The sequence below is a fragment of the Sinocyclocheilus anshuiensis genome, unplaced genomic scaffold (genome assembly GCF_001515605.1).
Source record: "Sinocyclocheilus anshuiensis isolate Anshui unplaced genomic scaffold, SAMN03320099.WGS_v1.1 scaffold163, whole genome shotgun sequence".
In the NCBI taxonomy this organism is placed as follows: domain Eukaryota; kingdom Metazoa; phylum Chordata; class Actinopteri; order Cypriniformes; family Cyprinidae; genus Sinocyclocheilus; species Sinocyclocheilus anshuiensis.
This window is the reverse complement of record NW_015548223.1, coordinates 1421021-1440312: the sequence shown is the minus strand read 5'-3', so window position 1 is coordinate 1440312 and position 19292 is coordinate 1421021. Positions and strand designations below refer to the sequence as shown.

The following is a 19292-nucleotide window of genomic DNA, read 5'->3' as shown; positions in this document are numbered from 1 at the left end:
AAACATTATTCTGTATGTAAATTTGTACATGCAGGCCACTTATATCAAAATATTTAAAAAACAAAAACTAATAAAAATGACAAAAGCACATAACAAAACTACTAAAACTTAAACTAAAATCAAAACTGAAAATATAAAAATAAAAGCTAATTCAAAATATTTCTAAATACTATAATAATATATAATTAATACTAAAATAACACTGCTAAAGTCTTAGATTTGACCCTGTGTGTCTCTAAAGCGTAACACCGCGGGAATGTTTCTTCAAAACACTGTAAATTAGCTCCGAAAAATACCTCGTATCCTCCACCACAAGACCAAATCCCAGACGCTGATGTATTCCTGACATGCCAAGGCAACTTCCAAGAGTGATTAAAGATGATTATCGGAAGTCTTTGTTTGACTAATCCAGATTAATGCACTTGTGCTTGAACTCATGTGAGCTTCCAGCAGCCAGTAGATCCTGCAAAAGGACTTAAACATCACAAAGGTTGCGTGAGGTAATGGAGGTCACGGAGGTCAGGAGATCTCGCCCAGGGTAGCTGAGGTTTAAACCAGACCATCTTAATCTACAGCAATCATCTGATAAAAACACAGCACGAGCCCAAAACCTGCCATTCATCTCCTCACATGCAGCATTTTGATACAGCATTCAAGTAATTTTTTTTTGTGTGTGTGTGTGTGATTTTGCAGTACAAAAGGCTAGATGACTACAGTTTCTGAAGAAAACAGTGCTTGTCCATGAAAAACTTGCAACCACAAAGCTGCCGATAGTGGTTGCTATGCATTTTTGGTGGTTGCTAGGGTGTTGCTAGGTGGCCCAAGTCAATTTTAATGGAGACATTTTAAGAATTCTGTTTCTTTTATTTGAAGCAACCGATTTTGTTATAGAGATAACCTACAGTCAACCATTAATTTTTACAAAATAAACTCAAACAGGTTATTCTGGACCCTAATGTGCCACTTACCAAATAAATAAATGCATGGACATGAAATGTTGTTTTGCACAGATGTATGTCAGTAGCATTAACAGTGCAACAACCAAGTTTAATATTTAGTTTTGTTCAAATTGCTAACAATAAGTATAGAATTAGTGATAGTAAAGATTAGCAAGCACCACTAATTAAATCAAAAATAAAAATATAAAAAAAATGTCATTTTCAGAATCCTGTAAGACTGCTAATGGATTTCTGACTAGATCTAAAAATGCAGAACCAATTAAAAGGGACCAAATAAAACCCTTAATTCTAAAATTTGCATTTTCAGTTTATCTTGTAGGATCATATTTGTTGTTTACATGGTTATTATTTGATCCTTTTAGGATTGGTATCAAATTATAATAATATATAATAAATTATGATTGTAGATTCGACTATCAAGTCAAATAATCCTAAATAAGACACCAAAAGAAAGTTTTTTTTTTTAAACAAACAAAAAGCATACATGGGTCAAAGACGTTAAGATGTCTGCATCAAAAGAAATTTACAAAAGTGATTTTATGTCCATAGAAAGCACATTAAGTGTAAGTAAAGTGTCTACTTTTAAGGTTTCAAATAAGGTTTTGGAGAATAAAATGTCAAAATTTGGTTGAAATAAACTTTTACATTTTTTTGGGAACAACAACAACAATTTAAAGCAATATTACACTTATCGTTTTTATGCTTAAACCCTTTTTCGTCTTTGACCCTCATACATGTACAGCGTGCATCATTACATAATGTACAGTCCTCATGCACAAAAATCAGTTTTATCCCAAACAAATAGACAATATCAGGCACTAATGTTTGCGTAAGAGTCTGTGTGGAGAGCTTGATGTGAGGTGTTGGGTGGAGAAGTTAAATTGGCAGCCGCTTCAGCAGCACACAGCTGTTTCAGCCTGTTTACACACAATCAGACCTCGGTCTGTCATCAACATCTTTACACATCAGGCAAACGGAGGATGAGGACCATAGCAATATAGAAAAATATCTGTCTTTTTTATGTATGATAACCCTGGCATTATCTTAATATTATCTTTTTATATAGACAGATAGATTTAAGAATTAAAATTGATTAATTAAAAAAAAAGATTATATAAAAAAAATGATTCACGTGTGTGTGTGTGTGTGTGTGTGAAATTTCTTTTTAATTAATTTATGTATACATATACAGCTATGGAAAAAATAACACCACTTGAAAATCCGGTAACACTTTAGTATAGGGACCAATTCTCACTATTAACTAGTTGCCTATTATTAACATATTGGTTATTTATTAGTACTTATAAAGCACATATTCTGCATGACCACATTCTACATTCTAATCCCACCTAAACTTAACAACCATCTTACTAACTATTAATAAGCAGCAAATTAGTAGTTTATTGAGGCAAAAGTCGTAGTTAAAATAATGGACCTTAAAATAAAGTGACCAAACATGCATAGTTTCTCTGGGTTTACGATTTATAGTTATGTGTTTGAGTGAAACAAAATTTTTGTTTTATTCTGTAAACTACTGATGACATTTCTTCCAAATTTTAAATAAAAATGTTGTAATTTACAGTGGGTACGGAAAGTATTCAGACCCCCTTAAATTTTTCACTCTTTGTTATATTGCAGCCATTTGCTAAAATCATTTAAGTTAATTTTTTTTCCTCATTAATGTACACACAGCACCCCATATTGACAGAAAAACACAGAATCGTTGACATTTTTGCAGATTTATTAAAAACATTAATGAGGAAAAAAAATTAACTTAAATGCTTTTAGCAAATGGCTGCAATATAACAAAGAGCGAAAAATTTAAGGGGGTCTGAATACTTTCCGTACCCACTGTAGACTTGGAGCATGAAATGACAATTGATCCAAATAACAAAAAAGATGCTGTTTTCAGACATGTTTATATTCATTTTTAGACAACACAATACCAATGTTTTAACTTCAGAAGAGTTATGAAATCAATATGTGGTGGGGGGAAAAACTGATTTTCAATCACAGCAAATGAAAACATTTGTTATTTTGACCAATTGTCATTTTCTGCAAAAAAAAAAAAAAAAATGCTCTAAAAGACAATGATTGTATTTGAAATTTGGAAGAAATGTTATAAGACCTTTGTAGAAAAAAACAAAGATTAACATTTCACTCAAATCCATACAGTAAATAATCATCAAGGTGAAAAATGTAAATTCTGATTATTTCCAAATATGACAGCACACATCTCCTCATCTGATACTATCATCACTAAACCATGGTATCACCACAGTTATTGTTTTCTGTGGGCATATATGGAATAATTCAGACATCACTACAGTCATGAATTTGTTTGTGTCTCTATGTACATGCACCTCTCTGTCGGTCCTGTTCCCGTTAACTAATTAGACGCCTGCTTAAACTGAGAGCCGCTGTCTGAGAGATGCATTCCATGCGATGTGCTCTGTGCTGAATTAGCATTTCCGTGCCTGAGGTCTAAATAGGGAATGTGGCTACCTTTACTATTTTGTTGCCATTAAAAATGAAAGCGACACCAAAGAAACATAAAGAGATGAAACCAAAATGAGATTAAGAGCAGAGAAGAGCAAATGTTCATGCTTTCTCTCATATTCACTCCTTCCATCTCGCATTTGTTTCCCTTTGTCTGCTGTGCTTTAAATGTCATCTTGCATTGACCTCATGAATACTGTATGTGTGTGTGTGTGTGTGTGTGTGTGTGTGTGTGTGTGTGTGTGTGTGGATCTTATATAATATATATATATATATATATATATATATATATAATGACAAAAACATTTTAAAATGTTTAAAAAAATCCATGAAAATGACATATACAGTATATATGATTTTTTTTCTCCTGTGCTTACATGACCATCCACTCTGCTGACTGCAAAACCAAAAATCAAACGTGAAGTGCCAAAAAAGTGGAATTAAAGGCGGCCGTGTTGGGTGGCCGCTGAAGCACATCTTAACGGCTCACGGCGCTTTTATTCCACCCACCTCAGTGAAGAGACCTGCCACTGTCAATCATTCTCTTGTAGTCAGCGCTGGCACAAACACAGCTCGACCCCTGATAAACAACGTGTCATAGCAGACTAATCCTGCGCCGTGCGTTAATGGCTGAGGACGTGAGGGGCTTGCAGTTCTGCGGTGGGCCTGTCTAGGAAGAAATAACTGGCTATCTGAAACCTGCTTTGGGAGGTCCAGCTGTTCAAGAAATTGTCTTTGCATGTCTGAATGTGTTTTTACACCAGCTCTATCTCACACTTTTTGTCTTGCCATAATTGTTAAGTCTTCATTGCTCATCTTATTTTTTTTTTATTATATCTCGTTAAACAGAATCCTTTTTCCTGTAAAGCTTTGTAAAAATCGACGTGTTTCAGAAAGGCGGGGCATAGAGGAGCAACAATAATGTACACCAAATACACAACATAATGTTCTTTTTAGCAACGTCATATGACCCCTTTAAAGGAGGCCGCTGAAGCACATCTTAACAGCTCGCGGCGCTTTTATTCCACCCACCTCAGTGAAGAGACCTGCCACTGTCAATCATTCTCTTGTAGTCAGCGCTGGCACAAACACAGCTCGACCCCTGATAAACAACGTGTCATAGCAGACTAATCCTGCGCCGTGCGTTAATGGCTGAGGACGTGAGGGGCTTGCAGTTCTGCGGTGGGCCTGTCTAGGAAGAAATAACTGGCTATCTGAAACCTGCTTTGGGAGGTCCAGCTGTTCAAGAAATTGTCTTTGCATGTCTGAATGTGTTTTTACACCAGCTCTATCTCACACTTTTTGTCTTGCCATAATTGTTAAGTCTTCATTGCTCATCTTATTTTTTTTTTATTATATCTCGTTAAACAGAATCCTTTTTCCTGTAAAAATAGGATTCCATCATCATTTACCCTCATGTTGTTCCAAACCAGTGTGCTGGAATTTTTTCTGTGAAACACAAAAGAAAAAATTTTGAATCTTTACCCAGTTCATACTGACCACGACCAACAGACTAAAAAAACAACAACAAATAAACACACACACACACACACACACTCATATATACATAATCAATATTGAATATATCATATAGAATATTGAATTGTATATATAATTGGGTTAAAAATTACATCATAAAAGAGAAGACACACCTGAAAATAACCAAATATAAAGATGTTGTTCTTGTCTATTGCATATTTTTATATTTAAATTGCCTATTTTCCGTATGTGTTGTGGCAGGTCTCAGTATCCGTGGCAGTCAGGATGAAGATCCTCCGGACCCTCAGCTCATGCGTCTGGATAACATGCTGCTGGCAGAGGGCGTGTCCGGACCAGAGAAGAGGGGCGGGACAGCGGCGTTTGCTACGGCAACAGCAGCAGTGGGAGTGGGAGCTGATAACTCCATCGAGCACTCGGACTACAGAGCCAAACTCTGCCAGATCAGACAGATCTACCACACCGAGCTGGAGAAATATGAGCAGGTCTGTACAGCAGTGCACAACCTTACATTAATCAGGAACATACAGCTGTATCAGAAAAATGAGTTTCACTAAAATCAATCAGACATCCTGGTACTGCTTGTTTGAAAAGTAGCTTCTTATTGGAAAAATTACACTACACATCTGAACTACTAGGGAAAACGTAGATAGTTACTTTTTTCATGTATTGAAAACATAACACACATAATGAGTAGTGTTATTTTAGTATTATTCATCTACAATTATAGGTTATAATTTTTATTTTGAATTAGCTTTTATTTTTATATTTTCAATTTAGTTTAATTTGTAGTAACTTTGTTATGTGCTTTTGTCTTTTTTCATGTCTCATCTTCATTTAAAGTTTTTCATCTAATATTTTTATTTTATTTCAGATTTATTTCAAATAACAAAAATGTTATAGTTAATAGGTTTGTTAATGTTAATAGTTTTAGTTCATTTTTAGTAATTTTGTTACTTATTACTTTTTTAGTCATTTTTAACTAAGTTACTTATTTTGTGTACTGAAAACACACATTAATACGCATATCGAGTAGTGATATTTTAGTATTATTTATATACTATTATAATTTTTATTTTACTTCGAATTAGCATTTATTTTGATATGTTCAGTTTAGTTAGATTTTTATTTATTTTTTTATTTTTTTGTAATTTTTCTCTTTTTTAATATTATATTTAGGTTTATTTAATAATAATAATATTTATTTTAATATAGTAACTTTGAAGACCTCAAGATCGCTTTACAAAAAGTAGAAAAATATCACACAGCAAGACAATTTATACAAAACAATACAGAACTATACAGAACATTTATTTTATTTCCAGATAATAATTTTAGTGATTCAATTTAAACGTTTCAGTTAGCTGCCAGCAGCATTTCTCATTTTCATTCAAAAATTTTCATTGAATATTTCCATTTTATTTTATTTCAGCTTAATTTCAGTTAACAAAAATGTTTTCATAGTTTTAGTTTTAGTTAATGTCTTTGCATTATCAGTTATGAGTAATTTGATTGGTTCACAGGCGTGTAATGAGTTCACTACCCATGTGATGAACCTGTTGAGGGAACAGTCCCGCACGCGACCCATCTCACCCAAAGAGATCGAGCGCATGGTGAACATCATCCACCGCAAATTCAGCACCATCCAGATGCAGCTCAAGCAGAGCACCTGCGAGGCCGTCATGATCCTCAGGTCTCGCTTTCTCGACGCCAGGTCAGAAACTGTGTGAAACACATTTACAGTCATGCATTTGGCAGACAATTGTATCCAAAACATCTTGCATAAAATGTATTGCCTGCATCTTGCCAGTATATATGTTTAGAAAAGGTGTGTTTTAGTGGTTTTGACAAGCTATTCATATTTTGAATTAGCTTTTATTTGAATATTTACATTTTTAGTCATTTTGTTATATGCTTTTGTCAGTTTTTGCCACCTTTTTATATTACAATTTAGGTGTAATTTATTTTTATTTCAGTTTTAGTTTTATTTATTTATTTTTTATCCAACCCATCTTGCATAACCTTTAATCCATGCACTTTGCCAGTATATGTGTTTCCTTACATGAATGAGGTGCAATCTACAATACACTTCGTTCAAATAGGTTGTGTTTTTTTCTAGTATTACTTATATATTACTAGAATGTACATTTCCTGAAGAAAATGTGAGTGGTGCATGCAGTGGCAAAACTCAGCACTTAGTTGCTAGGGTGTTGCTAAGGTGTTCTGGGTGGTTGCTAGGATGTTGCTAGGCGATTTGCTAGGGTGTTATGAGTTGTTGCAAGGTGGTTGCTGGAGTGTTCTGGGTGGTTGCTATTGTGTTGCTATGCGGTTGCTAGTGTATCCAGGGTGGTAGCTAGGTTGTTGCTACGCGGTTGCCAAGGTGTTCTGGGTGGTTGCTAAGGCGTTGCTAGGTGGTTGCTAAGGTGTTCTGGATGGTTGTTTGGGTGTTGCTAGGCGGTTTCTATGGTGTTCTGGGTGGTTGCTATGGTGTTGCTAGGCAGTTGCTAGGATATCCAGAGTGGTTGCTAGGCAGTTGCTATGGTAACATGGGTGGTTGCTAGGTGGTTGCCTGGGTGTTCTGGGTGGTTGCTAGGGCTTTGCTAGGGTGTTCTAGGTGGTTGCTATTGTGTTGCTAGGCGATTGATAGTTGTCACAGATTGTTAATATGGAGTTTTGTAGAGTTCTTAGCCTGATTTAGCACTTAGCTAATCACTATTAGCATGCAGCTATTCACTGCTAGCATGTGTAGCATGCATGATGGAAGTCCTGTTTGCTAGCATGCGTCAAAAGAGCAAAACCCCCATGACACTTCTATCCAAAGATATCCCTTTTGATCTGATTAAATGGAAGTCTATGGGGTGGTTGCTAGGCTGCTGTAAGTGGTTGCTAGGGTGTGGCTATGAAGATCATAGGTCATTACTTATTGGTTACTTGAAAAGATAAGTCAAATGTACATATCTAGTTTTTATTCTGAATTAGCCAATTTTTTACATTTTCAGTTTAGTTTAATTTTTAGTAATTTTGTTATATGCTTTGTCAGTTTTCGTTTTTATATTATTATTTAGGTTTAATTTACTTTTTTCTGTTGAAGTTTTTTTTTTTTTCCAAATCATCTTCCACAACATTTGATGCATGGATTTTGCCAGTATATGTGTTTCATTATGTGAATAAGGTGCAATCTAGACCTCATTTAAATAGAAAAGGTGTTATTTTAGTATTATTTATATATGCTTTTATATGCTTATATGCTTTTGTCAGTTTTCTGTTTTTATATTATTATTTAGGTTTAATTTTTTTTTTATTTTTTTTTTATTAACATCTTGCATAACATTTAATGCATGCATTTTGCCCGTACTGTATATGTGTTTGCTTATGTGAATAAGGTGCAATCTATATAATACACCTCATTTACACAGATATGCGAGCTTGACTAACGTGACCTGCCAGAACTAACGCTACGCTTGATATTTAGCGTAGATAATGCTTGGATTAAAGGTGGTTAGTGAATAAGCCCCAGGTATCTGCTCTAAAATACAAAGCTCAAAACTGTTTAGTGAATTCAAACATAATTTTGTCCCAAAGAGACTATCCTACTAATAATACACTGCAAATAGCTTTAGATAATAATTTTTTAATAAAAAATAGTTGTTATTTATTGTGTGTCCGTGTTTTTACACAAGTAGGTGTTTTTGCGAGTGTGGGTTTGTTTCTGATTGTATTGGATGTGCTGAGAGTGAGGCGTGTGTGAACGTGTGGGTGATGTGGTAATATTTTAAGGTCTTATGAGTGTTTTGCTTAAACTGGCAGAAGGATAAATTGAGTGGGATTGGGAAATTTGCCAATTACTGCCGGTTGGCTTGCAAGGTCACGAGTTACTTAAATCAAAGAGTAAATTCTGCATAAATCTGCTCATCAGAAACTTATTCAACTGGAATGCAAATGAAGCAAACAGTGATTGGTGGGCTCAGTGATGACATGAGAGAGAGTGAGAGATTGGCTGCTAAGTCAGATTTAATCTAGTCTCACTGTTTTAAGCGAATACGTTTTTATGCCACATCAGGGAATGTTTATTGGATACAACCTAATGACAGTGGCTGACCTATAACTGCCAATAATATATACATGCAATAATAAATTGTGGTATAGTTATGGCATCTACCAGCAGGGAATCGTTGGATCATGCTAATCAGCTAAAAACAATTTGCTGTTTTCTTACTTAGCAATTTTGTCTTGTTTTCCATTACAAATATCGAAACATTTTTAACCTTCATGTTGTGTTTTGGTCATTTTGAGCCAGAAAGGATTTAGTTTTTCCTGAAAATGCTAGTTAATGTTTGTTATCACATTGAACTAAAACTTCCTAACTTTGCCCACACAGTGTTTAACAACTAACTGGATAATTTTTGGTACTTTTTGGGGACTTTTTTCCCCCTACATTGTTACACTTCTGTTGTTCCTGGTCAAAAATGACCAGCCTACAAAAAAACTGCTTATAAATGTAACTAATAACTTTTGCTATATTTTTACCAAATATTGGATTCAATATTTTTATCATCTTGTTTCCCCCCAACCTAAGTTTTCTAACTTTTCCTAGATGGTTTGTCTGATATTCACCAAAATTGGCTCAGATCATCTTCAAACCATGCTGGCAAAAAGATATCAAAAGCTTTTTGATAGACCGCACAAACTAAATTCACTAAAAACTTGCCAAATCGGACATTAAGTTTTTCAACACTTTGTTGTATTCATACCAAACTTGCAGTGCGTTCCAAATGGGATATATCGCCCTCCGAAGGGCACTTCGGAGTGAAAACAATCATGGCCGCCATATTGAAGGGTCGTTCCAAACCGAAGTGCTCAAAACTGGCCACTTCAAAGGGCAAATGAAAGCTGCCATGGATTCCAGACCTTCAGCCATCAGTCTGAAGGTCTGGCTACGCGAGACTATGATAACCATGACCTGAGGTTACTTGCACCGTTTCGGCGCAGCGCCACCTAGTGGTCAGGAGATATGAAAAACTGCTATTTTTGCTTATAACTTCTCAATGGTTTGGCCAAAAATCACAAAACTCTTTAGGTGCAGCATGCCGAGTCGAACGATACCCAATTTTCCCATGTCAGCAATTTTGGCCGTCAACCATTTTGAATTTTGTCATAAAATGCTATATTTTATGAAAACATTGGTGTATCGTTACGAAACTCGGTATGTGTCTTCGGCACCATGCCCTGATGGTACTCAAAACGTTTCAGGGCTGCACCACCTTGTGGTCAAAAGTTATAATGAAATTTCCAAAAAGGCAAACTTTTGAGTATATTAGCCTAGGAAACTCTCAATATATTATTTGGGTCATGCCGAGAACATAGATATCAATTTTGTCATAGTCAGCTGAACTTCTTGTCCGCCATTTTGATTTAAGTTGATAACCTACTTTTTCGAACTCCTCCTAGACCATTGGTCCGATTTTCACCAAATTTGACTCAGATAATCTTTAGACTATGCCGACAAAGAGTTATCAAAAGCTTTTTGATACACCTTACCATTTTTGAATAACGCATCAATGAAATTGTTGGCATGATGCCAAGCTGATTCTGAGGCTGCAACTCTGCAATACTTTGCCATATTGACACCAAACTTTTTGTGTGTCAATGTCCCTTCACACTGAGCACACCATAACAATTTGATAATGGTGCCACCTATTGGTCAAAAGTGATAAACCAGAAAATCGTATTACTAGTGATTATATTTATGATTTTTCAGCTATTTTGACAAAAATCATGCTAAAAGCTTTAATTTCTCATTGTTGCAGTTGGACTGATGCTCCATGCCATGCTTAGTTCCTCATTTTGCCTTTGTTGTGCTTGGCCCCTTAATTCCTACTTGCATATACTATTTCATATACTATTGTAGTTTTTATTAATATTTTATATTAGCTTATTTTTTATATTTTCAGTTTAGTTTATGTTTAGTAATTTAGTAATCAGTTTAGTGATTATGTTATATGCTTTTGTCAGTTTCTGTTTTTTTAATGTTACTATTAATTTTTTTCTTATGTCTTTGTTACATCTGAGGTGTTCCCAGTAAAAATGACCAGCCTACAATAATGCTTATAAATTTCTCATTATGCTACATTATCAACAAATCTTGGATTCAATCATTTTATCAACTTGTTTTCTTTCAACGAACACAGGTTTTGCATTTCTTTTTTTGAAACTGATTGATTGAAGACCTCACTGATCTGAACTTATGCACCTCAATTTTTGAGCGAGCACTGGCAAAATTATCCACAAATAATGTTTTTTTTTTTTTCACTCAAACAATGAGGTGCATAAGCTCAGATTAATGAGGCATATGATGAATCAGCTCCAAAAAGAAATGTTAAATCAGTGCTAATTGAAAGAAAACATTTCAAATATTTTGAAGAAATCAAATATTTTGTGATAATATAGTGTAATGGGAAATTTACAAGCAATTTTTAAAAGGCCATTTTTGACCAGGAATACCAAATTACTGTAGGTAAAGGATTTTCAGCACAGCACAAGGGTTAAAGCAAGATATATTTCTGCTCAACCAGAAAGATACATTTCTGCAGATTGCTTTGGATAAAAGCGTCTGCTAAATGATTAAATGTAAATGTACATTTACTTGAGAAATGAAGCGAGTTTGTGCTTAAAACAAGAAAAAAAAAATCTGCCAGTGGGGTTAGAACTTAATTCAAAGAGAAAACAAGAATATCTTTCTGATCTTATTGGCAGATGTCTTTTCTTGTTTCAGCCGTAAAATCACTTAATTTTGATAAATTATTCAGAAGCCAAGACTTAATATTTTATGTCATTTTACTTCTCAAGAAAATATCGCTTTAATTTAAGACACAGCACAAGGGTTAAAGCAAGATATATTTCTGCTCAACCAGAAAGATACATTTCTGCAGATTGCTTTGGATAAAAGCGTCTGCTAAATGATTAAATGTAAATGTACATTTACTTGAGAAATGAAGCGAGTTTGTGCTTAAAACAAGAAAAAAAAAATCTGCCAGTGGGGTTAGAACTTAATTCAAATAAGAATGTACTGAAAAACAAGACAAAAATACTGAGGAAGAAAGGCATTATTTGCAGTGATGTTGCTAGCAGAAATACACACTTCAGCTTTAATAACTTTTAATATTATATAAAGATATTGAAACGGTTGAGGATCTAACAATACTAATGATTCCTCTTTCTCCAGGAGAAAAAGGCGCAACTTCAGCAAGCAGGCGACAGAGATTCTGAACGAGTATTTCTACTCTCACCTCAGTAACCCGTATCCCAGCGAAGAGGCCAAAGAGGAGCTGGCCAAAAAGTGTGCAATCACTTTGTCACAGGTCAGTCTGTCCTCCTGTAGTCCAGATCTCGGACGATACTGTGCACACGAGCCTTCAGCTGTCAAACAAGAAGATTTTATTCACAATCTGAGCAAAATAACTAACAAATTTGTTAGAGGCGGTCTGTGACACTGTGAAGGTGCAGAACATTTGGCTCAAAATAGTGATGAAGCACAGCGATGCTGCCCAGTAACATCTCAACACGAGTGTGAAGTGATTTAGACCGCAACAGTGAGTACCCAGTTTTCTGCCGCATGGATCCTGGAAGTATTTTCCCATTGAGATTTCAGAAAGTTTCTCAATAAAGTTCAAATAGAGTTTAGTAGATGGCTCACAACATCACAACATTTGTTTTGCAAAACCGTGTGTGAAAATCGAATGACAAAAGGTCTATTTTTGTGTACTAATGTGCAAAAAATTACTTTTTTATAGGAATTAAAGAGCTACTACAACCGTAAAGAATTGCAAACAATTTATTCGGTTCAGTTGGTTGTTAACACAACTAGTCTTCATCCTCCAATGCTACAATTTCCCATATTAACTAACATTACGTAGGTGGCTAGTTAGTCTGAGCCTCAGTCCGCACACCTTTGAGCAAGTAAACTATATAGATATCTATGTGCAGAATTGTATATTAGACTCTGAATACTGAACTAATTAGTAATCATTACTTTTAATCAGGTAGAAATTCAAATCATAACGTCTATTTCTGCTCATTTTCAGATAAATCCACCCCTAAATGAGACACAAACAAAATGAACTGTAGTTGCTTGAGAGAGTATAATATTATATACTTATATAGTATTTGTATTTTGAATTAGATTTTATTTTTATATTTTGTTTAATGTTTAGTCATTTGATATGTGCTTTTGTCATTTTTATGTTTTTTTTATAATCTAAATATTTTTCATTTATTTTGATTTTTATTTATATTTAGTTTTTAATTTGATATTTTCAGTTTTTATTAGAATTTTAGTTAAAGTTTTAGTTACTTAATATGTGCTTGTCATTTTGATTTTTAAAATTCTAAATATTTTAATTTATTTTTACTTAAGATTTTGTTTGAATTAGCCTTTAACATATATAAATTTTTTTGTAATTTTGAAATGTGCTTTTGTCTTTTTTATTAGTTAGTTTTTTTTATTTCAGTTAGTAATTTTAGTACTTTAACTTAAACGCGTTTGATTTTCACTTAGTTTAAATTATTTATGCATAACATTTAATTTATTTTAGTTTTATATAAGTTAATTTATATTTTATTTCAGAATTATTTTAATTAACAAAAATTATGTTTTTTGTTGTTGTTGTTTTTTTTAAATAAAAACAACACCGCTAGTAACTAGCTAAGGTTACCTAGAAAAACTACAAACACAACCCTTCTTACAGCAATTACCATTTCCACAGTAACAGCGGCTTCAGGATTGTGGGTAATGTAGTACGTTAGAGGAAACTCTGCAATATATTACTGTAAAAAAATATTTTTCAAAGTTGTAAATAAAACAGATTATTGATTTTATTTGTATTAAAATACAGTTTCAGTCTTTCTACTTCAAAATTTCAATTCATTGTGTTACTTGCCCTTTTTTCCAATTATTTTTCAAAATCCAAATCCTACACCAATTAGTTTTTTCAGTGCAGAATCATAAAACAGCCTCAGAGCTCATGGAAGCTCATGAAAAGGTCACAAATAAAATCACAGAAGGGCATTTTTACTTCCAGAACCCGACTGTTGCGCTCGACTGAGATGGACACACTTTATGAATATTCAGCCTGTTTTATGTTTGTGTAATGGGTGGGTGTGTACAGGAAGTCGTTACTGTAAAAAAGCCCCTTCTTTTTGTGCCCTTTAGGGGAAGGGAAGCACCATCACTGTGTCACAGGTATGTCACTAAAACATTTGTCCATCCGCTGTATTGTCTGTCGATGTTGGTTGCAGTGGCAGCCGTGTCTCTGTGTGCTGAACAACAATCGATGCATCATATAGTCATTTATTCAGCAGCTGGAATTATTCTTTACGGCCATTAGACACACACACACACACACACACACACACACACACACACACACACTCAGCCAACCATGCATACATTTCCTCACCACTGTCAACAGTTACATGCTTTCTTGCACTTGGATGGTGTCTTCTGGCTGTCTTTTATTGGATCCTGAGATTATGACATCAGCGAGGCGTTTTATAGCGCTTCTTGAACTATTTTGCCTCCCATTGGCAGTTTAAGGCCTGTTTGGAGATATTTTATGAAGGAGCCATTGCTTGGGGTGGATGTAATTTTAATATGTCTGGGTTTGCAGCAACGTTAATGTTCTTTTGCAAAAGGTTGGTACATTTACAATGTCTTACAAATGTATGAGAATAACAGTCGTTGTAAAACACATAAAAATGCATGCATTTTTCAGAGAGGCCGTGAACGTTTGGCTTGCAGCACATATTTCACTGGACTCTGCGATGAAGAAACATGTTTTTTATTAATTGTATGAGAGCAACAACATTTTTTTTTCATTATCAGGGGGGAAATGTGATTAATTTCAATTCAAATAATGTTACAATGCAAAAATTGTAACCGTCCGACTCCTTAAAGAGGCATCATTCTCTTCATGCAAAATATATATATTTTTTTCCTTTTGATTTTGTGGTAAAACATTTTTTATAGTATTTTATAATGCATATTATATCATTTTTATACTATTTCCTCATAATATTCATCCACATTTGCTTCTCTCTCTTTCTCTATCTCAGGTTTCTAACTGGTTTGGTAATAAACGTATTCGCTATAAGAAGAACATCGGTAAATTCCAGGAAGAGGCGAATCTGTACGCAGCGAAGACGGCAGTGACGGCGACTCAAGCTGTAGCGGCCGCTGTACACAACAGCCAGACCAACTCGCCCGCAACGCCCAGCTCTGGTACACATGAACGAGATCATTGGAGAGACCACCTAGATCATTGGAGAGACCGGGGCTAGTTGTCACAAATCTTATATCTCAGGTTTTGAGTCCAGTAGCACAAATACTTGTTTTCTCCAACATTTGTTGCCCAAAACAATAGTATTCTTAAATTAAATTAATCATCATCAGGTAAATGAACTAAATAACCTGTTGTGACAACATGCCCTGCTATAGGGGACGAATAGGGGTGTTAAATTAAATGTATCTTGTTTACTAAGCAATAACAGTGGAAATGTAGACGTAAGAATAAAAACTGTGATAACTAGCCCCAGTCGCCCTTATATTGCAGATAGAGTTGTTCTAGTGCAATTATTGGGTCTTGAACATGCGTTTTTGAACATGAGTTTAAACGAGTTTAGTTCTGTCATTTTCTCTACAGGCTTTCAGATGAAAGATGAAGACTTTCACTTGGATGCGGCAGAAGATAAAAATAATCTGTTAAACATGTTCACGGGTATGTTACAGTATTTAGTGCTTTAGTGTAATTTGAGATACTATTATAGTTTTATTCATATTTTGAATTTTTTTTTTCTGTTTGCATTTTTAGTCATTTTGTTGTTTTTGTCATTTTTATTCGTTTTTTTATGTCTATATAGTTTATATTATTTTTTATTTAATTTCAATTGTTGTAGTACATCAAGTTAAATTAAATTAATATTTATCCATTCATTCATTCATTCATTCATTCATTCATTCTTTCTTTCTTTTGGCTTTCTTGTGGCTTTAGTTTTTATGAACTATAATAGCCCTGGACTTGCAGACACTTCCTGTGATGATTTGTTATAAAATTACAGTGAACTTCCTCTGTCTGTGTTCTGTTCTTCCCATTCAACACTCCCTCACTGTTCAACTTTGTGTGTTTATGTACATGCATATACATTGGCTCAAAAAAAAAAAAACATCTGGAAAATTATTTTAACATGCATGTCATGCTTAAAAACGTCACAATTCCTTGTATCACAGGTAAAATGATCAAACCAAGTGGCAACTGCAAACAAATAATGCTAGAGCTTTTCTCAGAACTAACGTTCACAGACTCACAGTTCCTCTTTCTCTCCGTCTCTCTGTAGGTTCTTCGGGTTCGTATAGTTTGCCGGGTTCAGGAGACATTTTGATGAGCATGTCCGGCCTGAATGGATCCTACCAGCCAACCCAGGTCCCCAACACAGGACAGACACAGGTATCACACACACCAACATAGATACAATATATACTGTATAATTTATATACAACATATATAAACAACAATAAAATAATTTACGACGGGTTTAGTGTTTGTGTAAATGACACTGTGCACCTTCTATATATAAATATTGTCCTCCTCAGCTCGCAGACAAGCTGTTTGTGATAAGCTTTGCTTCATCATGTGACTTTCTCATCACCACCAGTTTTTGGTGGTTATCAGTGCATTACAATGGTTCAAAACAGATATTAGTACTTCAATATGTTGGTTTATTAACATTACATCAGTTAATGAAATACGGTATTTTATTGTGAATTTAAGTTAAGTCTGTAAAACCTAAAATGTTGCTACCATATTTTTTACGGTGAAGTTCTGGCAACCACAGCTGCCGGTATTTTACCGTAAATGTCACAGATTCTTTTTTACAGCGCACAATATAACTTGAATGTTTTTGAAAGTCGTCTGCTCACCAAGGCTGCATTTATTTGTATCAAAAATCAAGAAAAATTGTGAAATATTATTACAATTCTAATTCTAATTTTTCTTGTGAATATATTGTAAAATGTAATGTATTCCTGTCATGCAAAGCTGAATTACTGCTGTAGGTTAAATGTGAAGTATTTGCTGTTTCCTTTTGGTTTTAATGGTGTACAGTGGTTCATGACTCTCTTACGCTGAATCTCCAGTCTTTCTCTCTGCAGGGAGACTCCATACGTCATGCCATTGGTCAGTCGTTGGGTTACAGCGACGGTCTGCGGGGAAACCCGCTTTACAGCCCACATGGCTTGAACGTGAGTATGACAGAGAAACAAAACAAACATTTTAGCCAGAATTGCAGATGAGAATGCATGGATGCTTTCAACTAAATTCTGACTCGAAACAGACTCAAATCCTCAACAAAAGCTCTAGTGTAAAAGTGCATTTGAGACCGAATATTACTGACACACATATGCAATATACACACACACATGCCGTCTCATGTGGTGGGAAGGAATAATCTCTTCGCAGCAGGTCTCCTGGAGTCATTCAGACAGACGTCGTATGATCAAACCGTCGCTCCACGAGCCGACAAAGACGACAGCTGAGATTAAGTCTGGGAGAGGTGATGCCGCTTCTGTGAAAAGGCAAACGTATGGATTCATATTAATATTCACACATGCACACGGGGCTGTTTGCTGGAATAGAAAGCAAACGCGTTCCATTTCCATTTTCTGAAATGCATCTAATAACACAATGACATGCACGGCTCTTGGCAGTATATCTGCCTTCTTATTGAACTACACTCTCTCTCTTTCTCTCTCTCTCTGAGAGAATTTGCAGTCCATTTCCTTATCACTATAATAAAATATGAAACTGGAATTGCCTGCAGCTTTGTACAGATGTGAATAGCGTCTTCCCAGATGAAGTCTGATAAGACATGCTTTATAATGGAGTCGATCTGGAGTCACAGCGTTAAAGGTTCATTTATCTATTGAGGTAGCCATGTTGACTCTCTAATACTGTATACCGGTGTACAGTCCTGAGGTCTGTTATACTGTATATTGTTCAGGTGGAATATGGCCTGGCGGAAAAACTGTTCTTGTGTCTGGCTGTTTTGGCACTCAGTGCTCTGTAGCACCGGCCAGAAGGCAATAGTTCAAAAGTGTGCTGGGTGTGAGGGGTCCAGAGTGATTTTACCAGCCCTTTTCCTCACTCTGGAGGTGTAAAGTTCTTGGAGGTTAGGCAGGGGGGCACCAATATTCTTCTCAGCAGTCCTGACTGTCTGTTGTAGTCTCTTGATGTCTGATTTGGTGGCTGAGCCAAACCAAACAGTTATAGATGAATGCAGGACAGACTCAATGATGGCCTAGCAGAACTGTGTTTAAGCTGTTTCCCAGTTTAAGCTGGTTTTAAGTTTAAGCTGACAAGTGTCCAAAAAGCTTCTAAAACCATATACATGGACCAGCCTAACCAGACCAGGCTGGTTTAAGATGGATTTTGTTTCAGCGTGGCAACCAACAGTTAAGATAAAATAGATACAAACAGAGCAAAAAATAAATTAATAAATTAATAAAATTTGTCAGTAAAGAATAGCACTTTTAAATGTTTATACTAAATAAAACTAAATTAAATTCATTCAAATGAAATTTTAAATGTATCTAATTTATTTGCACAAGTATGATAAATCTTTTTCACCATGTAAACACAAAGAAAAACAGCTTAATCCAGCATATGGTTTTGTGATTTGCTGGTTTTGCTTGTTTTCCCAGCTGACAAGTGTCCAAAAACCTTCTAAAACCACATTAATAGACCAGCCTAACTAGAACAGGCTGGTTTAAAGGGGTCATATGATGCAATTTCAAGTTTTCCTTTCTCTTTGGAGCGTTACAAGCTGTTCGTGCATAGATAAGATCCCTAAAGTTGCAAAGACTAAAGTCTCAAATCCAAAGAGATATTCCTTATAAAAGTTCAGGCTCGTCCACGCCCTACTAAAACGCCTCGTTTAAACACGCCCCCCCCATGTCTACGTCACTATGTGGGAAGATTTGCATAACAATGCCCAAATGTTCACACAAAAAAAGAAGCCGTAACTTTTATTCTCGCTGTAGTATTGTTGTTGTTGCCGCCGACGCCGCCATGTCGTGAAGACGCTGTGTGTTTCGTTGTGAAAGCGAAACTACTTTGTTTGGCCTTCCAAAAGAGGACACAACTACAAATCAGTGGTTAAGTTGTATTTACAACACTGTTCCAGAACAGTTCAACCCAAATATTCGAGTGTGTGCAGTGCATTTTACGGAGGACTGTTTCCTGATTCTGGTAGAGTAGACTACAATGCCGGCTCTTCTGACTCACAGAC

General features: G+C 35.2%; 1 protein-coding gene across 1 annotated transcript in view; it reads left to right on the top strand.

The window, feature by feature from the left end:
• The window catches only part of LOC107654303 (pre-B-cell leukemia transcription factor 3-like), a 53543-nt gene that overhangs the window by 33306 nt on the left and 945 nt on the right, over positions 1–19292 (top strand). Inside the window, exons 3-10 of the mRNA XM_016441327.1 lie at positions 5199–5440; positions 6479–6669; positions 12178–12313; positions 14164–14193; positions 15066–15231; positions 15653–15727; positions 16344–16453; positions 17158–17247. Coding sequence (XP_016296813.1) covers positions 5199–5440; positions 6479–6669; positions 12178–12313; positions 14164–14193; positions 15066–15231; positions 15653–15727; positions 16344–16453; positions 17158–17247 — 1040 coding nt within the window. The remainder of the gene's footprint in view (positions 1–5198; positions 5441–6478; positions 6670–12177; positions 12314–14163; positions 14194–15065; positions 15232–15652; positions 15728–16343; positions 16454–17157; positions 17248–19292) is intronic.